The 15,458-nt window shown below is 26.6% G+C and overlaps 1 protein-coding gene across 1 annotated transcript; it reads left to right on the forward strand.

Moving 5' to 3' along the window:
- The first annotated feature begins 4,501 nt into the window (after positions 1–4,501).
- LOC137829719 (ribosome-recycling factor, chloroplastic) lies at positions 4,502–8,545 on the forward strand. The gene is made up of 9 exons (XM_068636604.1): positions 4,502–4,884; positions 4,964–5,059; positions 5,937–6,034; positions 6,358–6,469; positions 6,990–7,031; positions 7,434–7,490; positions 7,613–7,663; positions 7,979–8,035; positions 8,353–8,545. Exons 1-9 carry the CDS (start codon positions 4,615–4,617, stop codon positions 8,368–8,370), a joined length of 801 nt encoding a protein of 266 aa, XP_068492705.1. The 5' UTR covers positions 4,502–4,614; the 3' UTR covers positions 8,371–8,545.
- Positions 8,546–15,458: the final 6,913 nt, after the last annotated feature.

Here is a 15,458-nt window from a genome sequence, read left to right on the forward strand (position 1 = left end):
ACAAATGTACTGAGAATGTGACATTATCTTATATGTTAATTATTATTAAATAATTATTTTTGTTATAAAAGATAAAATTCAATATCATAATTTATTATCTTTAATAGATATTTCTCAATTCATAATCATCTATGATCTAATATAATAAAAAATATTGTATAACTAAAAAAAAATAAGATCACAAAAATCTATATAATATCATTATTACAAGAAGATTAGAAGTTCAACTCACTTTCATCTTTCATATTTACTTTTCACACATTGTTATCTTACTTGTTCAATAGTATAGTTTATCAATGCTCTTAATTTTTATTTGGAGTCTACATCTCATCTCAACTCATATGCCAAGAGATCACACACTTTAACCAAAAAAAATAGTTTCGCCCAAAGACATTTAATAAGTGTGATGATTGTTTACATAATCATGTTTTTCTAATGATTTTATTTACATTCATATAATTAAAATTCCTCAACTTTTGTGGATTATAATATTTTTATAGTCAAATAACCTAGGTTTACACTTGATTAGATTATTACTTATTTTTTCACATTTTTAGTTTAGAGAAATAGAAATTTAATACTTGAAAAGAGGAAAGTCATTTTTTGGAAGTTTTGTTCAACATAAACTTTACTAACTCTAGTGGCACATGAAGAAAACAATTATAAATTTTGTCTTTTTAGTGAGATGATGGTTTCATTGAGTGAAAACTCTTAAAATGTTCAAGTTTGTCGTGTCATTTTTATTAACGAGACATCAAAATTTCTAAGTGAAAAATCACTTTATAGACGTAAGAAAAAAAAAGATTTTGATATGAGAAAACAACTTTTGTATTGATGAAAAACTTTTTTGGTAAATGAACTTGACATGGATTGCATTAAAGAGACCTCCAACTTCAAGCTTTCTAGTTTTTTTGCTCAATTTTTATGCCATAATGACTTAGAGTATCTATTTTTCTTTCTTTGATAATGGATGTAATAAAGGTTGACTCTAAGTATATCACTTTAGGCAACACCAATAATCATTTTCATGCACTTTATATCAACTAAATGTTTAACTAATATATGATGCCAAGAAAAGAAAAATGTACCATCCAAATATTATCTTACACTTAAAGATAAATGTGATCTATTAGCTCCCATATTCTCAAACTTCTTAATGTAACAAATTTACAATCTTTTTTTCTTCATTATTTTTCCATATTATTTTGTTGTTTTAAGTAACAATGAATGCATGGCCAGTTTTATGCAACTAGAAAACAAGAGAAAACACAAGAAAAAGAAAATGAATTATTTTTAAGAAATATTTCAAAACGTTCCAAAGACCTTGAGAGCATTTGTTTTAAAATTTTTTTAAAAAAAGCAAAATCATAGTTTGACTTATGGGAAAATGATAAATAAAAATGATTTATAAATTAGAATTTCATAATCTCTTAACAAGACAACATAAAGGATACATAAAAAAAATAATACAAACAAGGAGTGCATAAATTTTTATGTTCATTCGTCTAAAATATATACTATAATTCATAACTAAGTAGTTAAGTTTCACTAAAACAAGTATTATTGAAGGTCATTATTAACTTATAATATAAGTGTTCTTTGATAAGTCTCTCAAACCTTTACAACATGTATGTCTTTTAAATAACCTCTTCAAATCACCCATGAATATTTTTTGACAAATTTCTCCAAGTTTCACAACACAGATTATTATTTTCATGGTAGTCACTCCAAACTTTGCTTACAACTAAGAATACTAAAATTACAATAGGTTTGTCACTCTAGACTTAGATTCAATGTCTTAATAAACAAATATAAACATTTTTCACTCACTAAGACTAGATAAATCTTAAGACTTGTAGAAACATAAATAACTACACACCGACTCACCCCAACCACACACGCATACATGCACACACACCCATCCATCCATATAACTTGTACATGACTAAATAATCATACACATGTTCACCCATTGACCTACACATAGATATAAACTTCTATCTCTAACATATTATTTGATTATAACAACTTGAAATTATCTCACATAATAAAATACATCATATATTAACCAAAAGACAAAAGTCACAAAAACCTACATAATTGCATCACAACACTAAGAAGAATGAAGCTAGAAATTTATGTTGATTAAATTAAATATATAAATAGATTTATAATATACCAACACAATTAATTTAACAAATATACATTATAGTACAAAAATGAAAAAAGAAAATGTAGTGCCATGTTCAGGTATAATTTGTATTGTTCTAATGTGAAACAAACATAAATTATAATAATTAAAAACTATAACATTTTTATTAAAATAAATAAGTATCTTGTTATAATGAAACTAGTCAAATACACCATTTTTTATTAGATTATCTTAATTATATATAATATTTTAAATTGTGAAAATTAAATAGTTTTTGAAAAAATAGAAATGTATAAACTGTATAAAGTGATGGGTAAAATGACAATAATATGTCAAAATCGTGTTTTTAAAAGAAAAAAAAAGTTGTTTGAATATAGTAAGATTCAAACATTAGAGGAATAAATTAACATTTTATTAATTTTTTGAAATTAAACAAAGACGTAAATTCATTCTCTTATAATAGCGGGAACACATGTATTCTCTATCTATTTGTATTTTTTTATTTTTATATATTTATATTTGATATTAAAATTTGAATAAATAATATTATTATTCACATGTTTATATTATCAATATAAATTTATACTACATTTTAATATGAATAAGAAGATATATCAATTATCTAAATGCACCTGATGTATTAAAAAGGAAACCTACTAATATATTATGAAAAGAAAACATAATTAAGAAAAAAGAAAATTTATATAAAATAGAATTTTAACACTAAAAAATTGTTTTGTTATGTTGAAATTACAAAATAAAATATTAATAAGAATAAAATAGAAAATTTATAATTATATAATAATACTTGAAAAAAATAAAGTAACATGTGTATCAATTTCTCCACTCTGTTCAAATATTGTGATTCACACCTAACAATCATTAAATGACAAATAAATTAAATGAATTTTTAAAACTAAAAAAATTATTTTGTTAACTGCTTAAATTAAAAAATAACAAAATAACAAAAATAAATTAATAAAATAAAATATTAATAATGATAAAATAAGAATAAACTTTTTTAGGTATAGATATTACATATTTTATTTTATTTACAATTTACTTTTTTATTCTAAAACCTTAAATTAGCGTTATCTAAATGTTTTTTTTTCAAAATTCGAAATAACTCACTAATTTTTTATTAAATAATTATATAATAAATATATGGAGAGGATACTTAAACTTTTGTATATGTATTACTTTCGACAATTTGATATACTTACAAAAAATTGTACACACTTTATAAGATTCTTCTATTATATAGTCTAAAAGTCTTGAATTCAATAAAACTTTTATATAATCAGATCTTCAATCCCTGCATAAAAGCTTTATTAAGAATATGTAATTTTTTAATTATGTACATTCTGACATTCTACTTAGCATAAAGTACAATTTTTTATTATGATAATACTAGATTTAGCATATATTTTGATAAAGAGACTGATATGCAATATTCAAATTTTCATTAAGACATATATATATATATATATATATATATATATGATGAAATCATGGCAATGAAATAAAAAATAACTTGAAAAACAAATTGTTTTATTTTTATTATAAGTATATTTGGTTGAATTTATATAAAAAATAGAAAACCTAACACATTCCATTCCTTTTTTTTTGTAAATTAGTAATGAATTTGATCACATTTGATCCAATTCATCCTCAAACACCCTTAAATTTAATCTTGAATTTTTTTAAAAGATATACTATAGTTAATACTATAAAAATGAATTACAAGAAAGTTAACTAAGAGTGTTTGAAAATTATATTTAATCTATATTGAACTCAATTTAATTCTATTTTTTAATTGATAAGTTTTTCTAAGGCGTCCAATTCAAATAAATTTGAAAAAAAAAATTATGACTTTTAAATTAAATCAATACAACTTAACTCACAATAATAATTATAAAATAAAACTATTAATATTATACTATTTTCACTACTTTTTATATATCATTATATAAATATTGTTGCATTATATGTTATAAGTATGGTTGCTATTTCACACAAATTATTCTTTTTAAGATTTTCTCATTTAAATGTGATATATTTGTTGTTAGTTAACGGATCATATGACCAATGTCTAACCCAATTATGAGATTGGATTGAGTTATTATTAATTTCTCTAGTAATTTCTTATTAGTCACACGTGTATCTCATTATTTTTATTTTCTTTGATGTATATTGTCATAATTATTAATAAAAACATGAAAATAAAAGTTATTTTTTTAAATTAAACATTTTTTTTTGTAAAAAGTAAAAGTTAAACAAATTTGGGGTGTTTAATTTTAGTTTACCCTTTCTTTATAATTATAAAACCAGAAGTTTATCGTATGAACAAGAACTTACCTTAGCAAATTAGGCGAAGGCGAAGACTGTGTTGAAAAGAGCAAAGGAAGTTGTTATCCACAACGACATCAACACAAGGCGTAGGGTGTCTCTGTGTCTCTCTCATGGCAACCTCTTTCTCTCCGACCACCGCTGTCCGCTCCCTCATCCGAAACCCTCCCAAAGCCCTTCTCTCCCTTCCCCACTCCTTTCACGCCGTCAAACTCTCCTTCTCCTCTTCTGCGAGCTATGCCACTCTCAAGCTCCCTCTTGGCTTCTCTCTTTCTCGAACACCCCTCATTTCCAAAGGGTTCTCGCATAGGAGAACGCCACTTATCAGGGCTGCTACCATTGAAGAAATAGAAGCGGAAAAGGCAGCAATTGAGAATGATGCTGTAAGTTTCTTAAAAATCTTATCTTTCTTTTAGCATCCTTCACTTCTTTAATCTTTCTCTCTCCATTTCCCTCTCTTAGAAAAGCAGGATGGAGAGGTCTATTGATAATGTCCGAACAAATTTCAATTCCATAAGGACAGGGAGAGCAAACCCCGCCATGCTTGACAAGATCGAGGTATCTTTTAATTCCCTCCTACCATGTTCTCTACTACATTCTACAAAAATGCATCCAATTTTGGCCAGTTGGGTTGCTCACTCAGAGATTTTTCTCTTCTTATACGTCCATTTTGGGAAACTTCTTACCTTAAAATTAAAATTATTTTATGTATGAACTAATTTAGCAGAAACTTTGTCCCGATAGTGTTTCTAAAAGATTGTTTTTAACTTATGCATAGTTTTGGGGAAAAGTTTATTTTATCTTTTAATTTTTTTTCTGATATAACTTATAATATAAGTACCTATTAAGAAATTTAGTTAATTAGACCCATATCACCTATGTACTACTGCCTTAGTCATTTAGTTTTATAATTGAAACGATTCCCTTGTTAGTCATATGAACTTACATTTTAATGACTGCGAAGGAAGGGTTATCTGATTTCAAACTGAAATAACACATGTCTTTGTGTTCTTAAAATTGTATTGTATCCCATCTGTATCGATGGTTGAAGTTAATGCTCAGTGATTTCCGTTTGTCTGTCATGGTTACTTTTCCTTGCATGAAAGTCTATATTATTTATCAGCTTTTGCTTTCACATTTTTTGTTCGGTTGATTTGGATTGGTCTGATTATCACATTGTTATTTACTCATGCTAATAATACCAAGTAGCCTCCAGTTGCCATAGGAAACTGCCCCATCAAATTTATATTCTCTACTTTGATTTGGTTCAACTACCATAGCTCGCAAGATCGTACCTAGTTTCACAATGATGAAAGTTCATATATCACTGTACTCACCTGTTAACTAAATGCTAAATACAAAGCGATCAAATGTATTAGCTTTATTTTTTAGAGTTTTTTCCCTGTAGATGAGCAGTTTCATAACGTGTTTTTAGGTGGAATACTATGGAACTCCAGTTAGCTTGAAGAGCATTGCTCAAATTAGCACTCCTGATGCCAGTTCTCTTTTGGTACAGCCATATGACAAATCAAGGTATATTATGCACTTTTACATGGCACACCAGAGGGTTGAAATAGATAACAAACATCAAACCGATCTTATTCAAGCTTATTATTGTACAATTCCATTCTACTTCATGTATGGCATACTTGTGATGGTCCATATGTCTTACTTCGTTTGCAGTCTCCCTTAGTTGTTGTATATTACTTATTGATGGAGAATATATGTACCCATCTAAGGCATTCTTCATTCACATGTCATAAAACAAGTTTTAAAACTGTGATTGAACGTGTTGATGTGCTATCCTGTAAAGAGTAATACTTAGCAAATTCCTAATTATTTGTATATTTCTTTAGCTTGAAGGCTATTGAGAAAGCCATAGTTAGCTCTGATCTTGGTATGACTCCAAATAATGACGGAGAATCAATTAGATTGAGCATCCCACAGTTGACATCTGATAGGAGGAAGGTATTTTTCCAGTTCCATTGATGCTGCTGTGTCTAGGTTCACTCTTTTACGAGATTTCTTTTGTCCACTCATTCTCTCTTTGTAAATTACATGCTTACTCTCACTAACGAAGTATTCCTAATTGGTTCTAATTTCTTTAGGTATGAGAAAACTGTTTGAGAAAAAATCTGACTTAGTATATTGCTGGCCATAATTCTAATAGAATTTTTTTAGTTATCAATTTATTTCGTTTATGAAATTCTACCATTTTTTTTATAAAGGTCCTATATACATAAATTCTAGTGAATATTTTTAAGGTCTGGATGAATATGTTGATTTCATGTTGGTCATCTGATGATCAGGGTCTGTTTTTGTTTTGTTATTTTTTCCCCTAAAGGTATATAAGTTTCGTAGAGGCCAAAAGTAATAGACTTCTGGAAAAGAAAACCTTTATAATAGATTCACCTTTTTTGTTCAATCTTAAACAAACAAGCTTATAAGCCATAATTTTTATTTTATTTTATTTTGCTTTTCTTTATAGGAATTATCGAAAATAGTGGCTAAACAAGCTGAAGAAGGGAAGGTACGTTTTACATTTGTGATAATGGATTCGCTTTTGTTTATTGCCAATTTTAAGATTTATTTTCCTTAAAAGGATAAAACATCTGTCATGGTTAAGAACGAACAAACATCAGCCAATTTTTGAAATGTAAATACCAAATTTTGTTTCCTTTCCCTGCTATTCTGAAACTTGTAGTTGTAATATAGTGAAGAATAAGAGTTAATAACGTGAATGATTAAAGGTACTAACCTGTGAAGAGTACATACTGTTTGGTTATAGTACTGTAATATTCCTATGTAAATCATATAATGAAAATACCTATGTATCTTGTATGCTTCTAGAATAAACAATAAATAGTTTGACTAAACTGCAAGTATTTGTAATTTCCTTTTGAATCATTGTGTATTTTCATTTTTTTGGTAGGTGGCTTTGAGAAATATAAGAAGAGATGCATTGAAAGCTTATGATAAACTTGAGAAGGTTCGAATCCTCTAATTACACCTTAACTCCAGTGATTTATTTCTTGTGTTGTGGGCCATTTTACTCCTTTTCAGATTGTTAGATTTCTTGTATTAATCATTTTGTTGGGAATTTTCTGGCAGGAGAAAAAGCTCTCCGAAGATAATGTGAAGGATTTTTCAAGTGATTTGCAGGTAACTTAAGAGCACTTATATAGGGTTCTATGTATTTTTACTCCATTTTGAATTTCCAATTTCCATCTCCCTTTTCTATTTTTCTTGGGGATGGGGCAATTGTGTGAAAGGGAACAATAGCAAACCCCACTATTGTCTATTTTTGCCACCTTTTTGTTCAGTATCAGTGTGATGATTTTCTCCTACGGCATAATTAATGTAATTTCATCATTAGTAAAGGATGGGAATGAGAATCCAAGCTTATCATTTCAAATAATCAATACTAGAATAGAATTCTTTCTTTATTTTCCTCATGATAATTATTTTGTTATGTAGAAGTTGACAGATGATTATATAAAGAAAGTTGAGACCATCCTCAAACAGAAAGAAAAGGTACTATATATTTCTAGTTTAACTTATGTGTATTAATAGCTTATGACAGATGGTTGATTAATATCTATCTTCATCTTTAATTTTCTTTTAATCTAATAGCCTTAAGATGAGTTACTTATTAGAACTCTTTGATTAAAAGAAAATTAAAGGATGAAAAATTCTGTTTTATAGTTACTTTTGGAGTAACTTGACTTTTCCTCATTATACAATATTTCATCCATCTTTGATGTTAACTGTTTTCAAATTTTTATTTCTATACTTCCTGATTTTTATTTAATTATTTGGGATTTGAAAAGTAACTTCTCCCATTATTTCAGGAGTTGCTGACGGTTTGATGCTTTGATACAAAAAGTAAATGCTGAGTTCTATCTAAAGAAGGTCAAATTTTTGTATCTACTTTGTTATGGGGTTGGATGATTAATGCAAACGTTTATTGGTAATATAGAAGACAAACTTTTGAATCAAATACATTTTTTTTTCAAATTGAAAAAGTAAGTTCGTGCCTGTAAATTGGATTTATTTTACATAATTCACTGAATTTTGACGCTCAAGAATCATTGTTTTGAAACTCTGAATCTACTTGTAAACTCTTGCAAGTTTATGATTCTAGATATAGAAATCAAGTAAATTCACCGTCAAACTCATTTGTGATAAACTTAGGGTATGATTAGGTAAAGAACTTGATTAAGTAGTTTTAAGTACTTTTGAATAGGTTGTTTATATAAGTCATTTTTAACAGCTTATTGGAATGAATGGAGAGTGAGTTTGTTTGTTCGAAGTGAAATGGCATGCACCTCTTCACCAATTTTACAACTAAGAGACAACAAAAAAATTACAAATCACCTTCATAGTTTAATAGTTCTATTTAAAAATTAAATTATATTATAGAAGTGGATTAAATTTAAATTCAGAAATTGAGAGAATAAGACCTAAAATTCACATTTTAATAACTTTTACCAAAAGTCATCTTAGTTTTTGTTGGAATCGGCTTTGAGAACAGGAACTACAGTACAAGTATCACTCAAGGAACTAAACAAGTAAACAAATTAATTATTATAATTATTGCTTTTGTTCTTAAGAGTCTTCTTATATAAAAGCTGAATCTTATTTTAAGAACTTTGCATGTCAATTCAGCAAACTTCAATGACAGGTTTTTGTAAGGGCTGAAGTTTATAAACAGCGTTTGTTCATACATCCCATCAAAGTTCTTTTTGTACCCTCATCAAATAATTCAGAAAGCTCTTTCACACATTCTGGAAAAGTTATTCTAGAAAATACATTTCAGAACGTATATACATTTTGAAAAGTTTATTCCAAAAAACTCTGTTCTGGAAAATATTTTCTGAAAGTTTTGGAAAACGTTTTTCAGAAAACATTTCATGAATTTTGGATAGTATGTTTCAAAAAAGATAATTCAGAAGTCATTAAAAAAAAGTAAACAGTATTTTTGAAAATTGATGGGATGTGCAGGAAGAATTTTGATAGGGTGCAGTGACAAACACCCTAAACAAGACCCTATATAAAGAGTTTGTAGTTGGAGTTGCTCTTGTATAAGAAATTGTCTTCATTGGTAAGGAATTCAGATTTGTGGAACATTAATTTTATTGATGAACAACTCATATAAGAAACTTTCACTGAAGATATTTAAAAACAAAAGACAAAAGTCTTAAAAGGGTATTTACCTTATTTGCTTCATATATTTCTTTATATGTGTTCATAGTAGTGCCTTACTACAATTACCAAAATATTAGGAAACAGTTCTGATTTAGTAATAATTTAAAAATTTGCTATTTATGTAATGACTAATTTACTTCATTAGACGTATTATGTTTTAAAGATCTTCATAATATTAATCTCCACTGATTAATAATATTTTCTCTTCCGCTAGGTTCAAAGCTCGCATTTCTTGTTGCGATTTTAGAAATCAAGTACAACAACATAATTAGCGATGTTTATTTGTAAAAGTTTGAAATGCATATTTTAGATGAAACTATGATAGTTTTAGTGAATTAACTTTCCCCATTTGTTGAATAAAATAAAACCATAACAAAACTCTTATTGCAAAGATGGGCCATGTAAGGTCCTATTCCTGGACTACTATGGACTAGCCTCCTCTGCCGCTGTTACGGTCCCTGTTATTTCTTCCTGCACCCTTACATTTTTCTTCCTGCACCCCATCAGAAACGTGAAAGAACTAAAATAATTTAAAACCAAATTTGGGATGTACTTTATATTTAAAAAATGAGAGTTCGTAACATGATTTTGAAATAGCTTTTCCCAACTGCTTTTTGGAATAATACTTTCTCTGAGAGAACATATTTTTTACATTTTGGATTTATCATTCTCGAAGTCAAAATTTGTGTTTCAATAATTTAATTAAATTTTAAAATAAGTACAATATTCAGTTGAAATAAATCATATGACATTAGACAAAATCTTAAAAAATGTTATTTCAAATTCCATAAAGGAGAAAAAAGTTGAAATAAATGTGAACTAAATTTACAATGGTAAAAATGAATAAAAAAATCTTATGCTAACCTACTTGTCATTTTTTTTTCTATCGTTATTTTTTTAATCTATCTATTTTCCCAGAGAATAGTCTCACTCGTGATACTATCATTAGGTTAGAGGCTAAACTTCTAATTTAAGTAGCGTATAAAACAAATTATAATTATTAAAATGTTTTTTGATCCAACAAGCTCTAATTTTATACATTAATCAAAGCAGCTTAATACTGGTAGTTTGATTTGTAAATACACCATTCTGGCATGCACGAGGAAAGTGCTTTTCGTTCCTTAGTTGCATATGCTTTTAAGCATTAAACAACTTTTTTCCTTAAAAACAATATACTCACTTAATAAGATGACATAAGTATTTTTTAATTTTTTTTAAAGTTCATCAAAATTTCATTTATTTTTTTAGGATTTTCATCTCTTGTTTTTTTTTCAATCTTCTTTATTTAATGATAAAACTTAAAAAAGACAAAAAATAATAAATATATAAATTTGTTAGAATTCTCTATTCTTTTAGATTTCATCTTTAATATTAATTAATTTTTTCTTCAAAACAAATATAATTTTACATTTTTATTAAAACTAAAATAAAATTTCAAGAATCGTATAAAAAATGTATTTTCTATGTTTAAAGTTGTCATTAAGAATTGACCAAATATTTGTTTACTTGGTTGGAAATTGGAATCCGAACGAACATATTCAAATTTGGGGTGTAGTGGAGAAAGTTGATAACAGTTTTAAAAACTTGTTAAAACACACTTTGAATGAATGAAAAACAAAGGCACAAAGCTATGAAATTTTGAACATTGGTCTAGAGTGTTCGATTTACAGCTTGCTAGAATCTGAAGAAACATTATTAAACAGTTTGATCATCCCAAACTCATCTCCAAAGAAAGAAAAGAAAGCATTATAAGAATTTTTCATTCATATTATAAGAAAAATAAAATATTTAGTCTCACAGTAAGTAGTACATTAGAAATGAATATTTTATCGATGTTGCTTGGTAGTGTAATTAAAATAGCATTGTATTTCCTAATCATAGCGATCTCCACGATTAGCTACGAAACAAATTCACATTTCCGAAACTCTTCACTGTTCAAGAACGCAACTCCGACGTGGAACAACCACTGCATGCCACGTCAACAGATAAGTCCAAATAAAATTAATATTGCTACTTTTTTGTGTATGAAGACAACTTGAATCCAACAAATTTAAGATTAGATTTTATTATTTGTTTAAGGTGAATGAGTGGGTTTGTCTTAACCCGCTAATACATCGTATTATTTTATGATGAGTTGTGCATGTTCGTTAAAAAAATTATTAGACATAGTAACTAGCTTAGGTCAAAATATATACTATAACCTCAATTAGGTAGTTTAATAATTATTATATTAATATTCAAATCGTGATTGGTCATGTGCAGGTAGAGTGAGTCCATTAATTAATGACCAAATCTGATTGAAGGTGCGCATAAACCTAGTTTTATATCTTAATAATTAGGGCATTAGGAATAAATTAATAGTATAAGACAAGTGGAAGGAGAAGAGAATAGCTCTAGTAGCTTTTCGTATCACATTTTATATGCAAATATAAAAGTGTCGGAAAGACCATCTTTTATTTATTTATTATTCTCTTTATTTTTTATGCTTTCTATATATACTATAACTTCTTCATGCATTATATTATATATTATATTTCTATAATAATACACTTTCATAGCGTCTACTTTTATTCAATAAAATATTGTGCTCGCTTTTCCTTGTGTCAGCAAAATACACTTGCTTTCATTTTTATCGCTCTTTTAATAAAATAATTAAATGATTAAATAATACCCCTTTCTCTTCTCCAAAGGATGCAAAGATTAATCCATCGTTTTATTGCAACCAAAGCTATTTTAAAGGGATAAAGGCATCTTTGTGCATCGAGGAACATGCTTTTCATCACTAATATGTGTGTTCTTTTTATTAGGGTATTTTTAAGTTACTTCAGATTCAACCTTTTTACGTGAGTAAAAGAAAGAATAAGTAGAGCTTTTATTATTATTATTATTATTTTAATTCTCATTGTGTTTGAAATGGATAGTTTAACGAGGGTAATTAAACTATGATTGGAACCAAATTTTACTTTCACCTCGCAAAGTGATGAACTATTTTCTTTTGATTTTTTATGTGACCAAGATAAGATGGGACACACTTTGTCCCTATAACAAATAAATTATAGAAAACGTAGAATACGGACCTAATGAAAGACTTTCTATATCAAACTTACTTTTAAAAAGAACGTTACAAAATAACTATTTTTAATAAAAAATTCTACCAAACATTAAACTTTATATCAAATAAATAAGTGTTCTGCCGTTCGAGTTAATTAATGTATATGCATTTTTATAAACAGTGTGGCTGAACTTTAAACAACAAAAAGAAAGACTAATCTTTTTATTTACAATCAAACGCTTAAAATTATATGAATTTTTGAAGTTTGCATCTTGGCTTGGAAACTTATATATATGGTTTTCAGAATCTATTTATAAACAACAAAAGTTATCCATAAGAATATAGTAGAAGAAAATTGAAGTTGTTTGCAGAAAAAATAAAGTAAAAATTATACAATAAAATTATTATTGATTTTTTAAATATTTTTTATATTTTATTTATGCACTATGTTAAACTTAATTAAATTAAACGTCAATCAAATATAACATAATTTTATCAAACAAAATAAAGATTCTTTGATGAATTAAGTATCTCATTAGTTTTAGTTCCTACTCATGAGATGAGATGAAATGTTTATTTTCTACCTATTGAATTAAGTAAATAATATATTCAATAACAAATTAATCAACATCTCATAAAGAAAAGAATTGAATTGTGAAAAAGCGTTCAAAAATAATTATTTTGACCTAAACCATACTTCAAAAGAAAAAGATTTATTTGACAGCATAGACAGGAAAAACATATACTTGACATCACATTATAATAATATAATAATATTTAAAATTAAAAAATAAATTATATATGATTAAAATATTATTAAAACATATACTTGACATCACATTATAATAATATAATAATATTTAAAATTAAAAAATAAATTATATATGATTAAAATATTATTTTGTTGGTTTGTGAGGTGGATGTTTTTTATTGTTTTTGGTGTTAACATATCACCACCCATTTCAAAAAGGCCAAGAGTAAAACACAATTTACTATAGAGAATCTAAAAGTAAAACTTTATTGAACAGAAAACTCAATAATTTTGAAATCACAAAATAATAAACTCTAAGATGTTTAGTCTTTCATACAAAGGCAACGGGAAAGGATTACAATGAAGAAAATAAAAACTAAGAAAACTCTAATACTATATTTTTCAAACATTGTTGTCAAAACTTTGAAGGTTGATTATTAATTATTTTTCCTACTCCAAAGATCTCGGAAAAAATATTCTGGTTCAAATTTTGTTAACAATTCATCAGTTTCTAACTTTTCAGAATTCTCGAATTTTATTTTTAGTTTTAGCTATTCTTCATATTTTTTTAGAAGATTTGTTTTCAATTCTATTTTAGATATATTATAGATTTTATTATCTTATTATTTTCATCATATTTATTTTTTATTTTGATTTAAAAAAACAATTTGGAAACCGTTTATTAAACGTGGAAGAGTGCTTACTACTACGTGATGGTTTTTGTTTTTTTTTTCATATTTTTATTTCTCATAAAACTTATAGATTTTATCTTATCATTTGGTTTAGTTGTTATACTTTTTATCACAAAAGAAAGATAAATAATTTAACATTTTCTTTAATTAAAAGAATCTTATAACATATTTAATATATAGTAATAATAAAAATACCAGAATAATATAAATTAAAAAAATATTATTTAAAGTTATAAATATATGTATCATAAATTTATTTGTATTTATTATTTAATATATGATCATGATTAAAAAAATATGAATACACACATGTTGATGAGCGTCTTGCTGCTAATGTATATAAATAGAATTTAATATTTAACACAATTATTTATTTTTTTCTTGAAAGATGTTAGCAATACACATTATTAGTAGTAGAGATGTATGCAAAACTATAAAATTATTATAATTTGAATAAAGGTATACAACTTGTATATATAATGTGACATTTTTAATGAATCTTAGCTAATAATAAAAATACATTTTATAATAAAGAAGCTATAAATAAATTTTAGTAACATTATTTCATATTCTCTTTTAATTCATGAGAATCCAAGCCATCTTCCAATATCCTCTCTAAAAATGGCACCTACAACCATGTGAGATACTTGGGGCAAAAAACTTTCATGCACATTCTCTTTTAACAAAAAGTGGATTCTAAAACTTGAAGTTCTGCACTGGTTAACCATATCTGGCTGCAAACACAACCAATCTTCCACTTCTTATCTTCAAAAATCACTCTGTTTGTCCATTTCCAAACAGTCTACATACACTGCTACTACTTTTAATTCTGCACAAGCAATAACATAGTGAAAAAAAAAGAAAGGGTTAAATGACATAAGAATTTTTTGGCCTAGTTTGAACCAGATATCTTTAGAGCAAGAGCAGTCATGTGCTAGTGCAGAACATCTGTCACAAGATTCAGTCTGAAGGTGCTTCCTCTTCTAATTGGTAGGCAAGGTGTTATGCTGCATTTGCCAAAACAAAAATCTTGAATTTTCGGGCAGAGTTTCTTTATTGCAGATTATACAATTATTCCATGAAAAATATTAGGTAGATGAAATCACAATTTAAAAGTTTGATTTCCACTGAAGAGAAAGAATTGCTCTCTGTCAATTATGTATTAATATATTAGTAAACATTCTATTCAATTTCCACTGAGATAGTTATTAAAGAAATATCAGGTGGGCCAATTAATTTATTTTTACATTTCAT

Source organism: Phaseolus vulgaris, chromosome 7 (genome assembly GCF_000499845.2).
Source record: "Phaseolus vulgaris cultivar G19833 chromosome 7, P. vulgaris v2.0, whole genome shotgun sequence".
Lineage (NCBI taxonomy): Eukaryota > Viridiplantae > Streptophyta > Magnoliopsida > Fabales > Fabaceae > Phaseolus > Phaseolus vulgaris.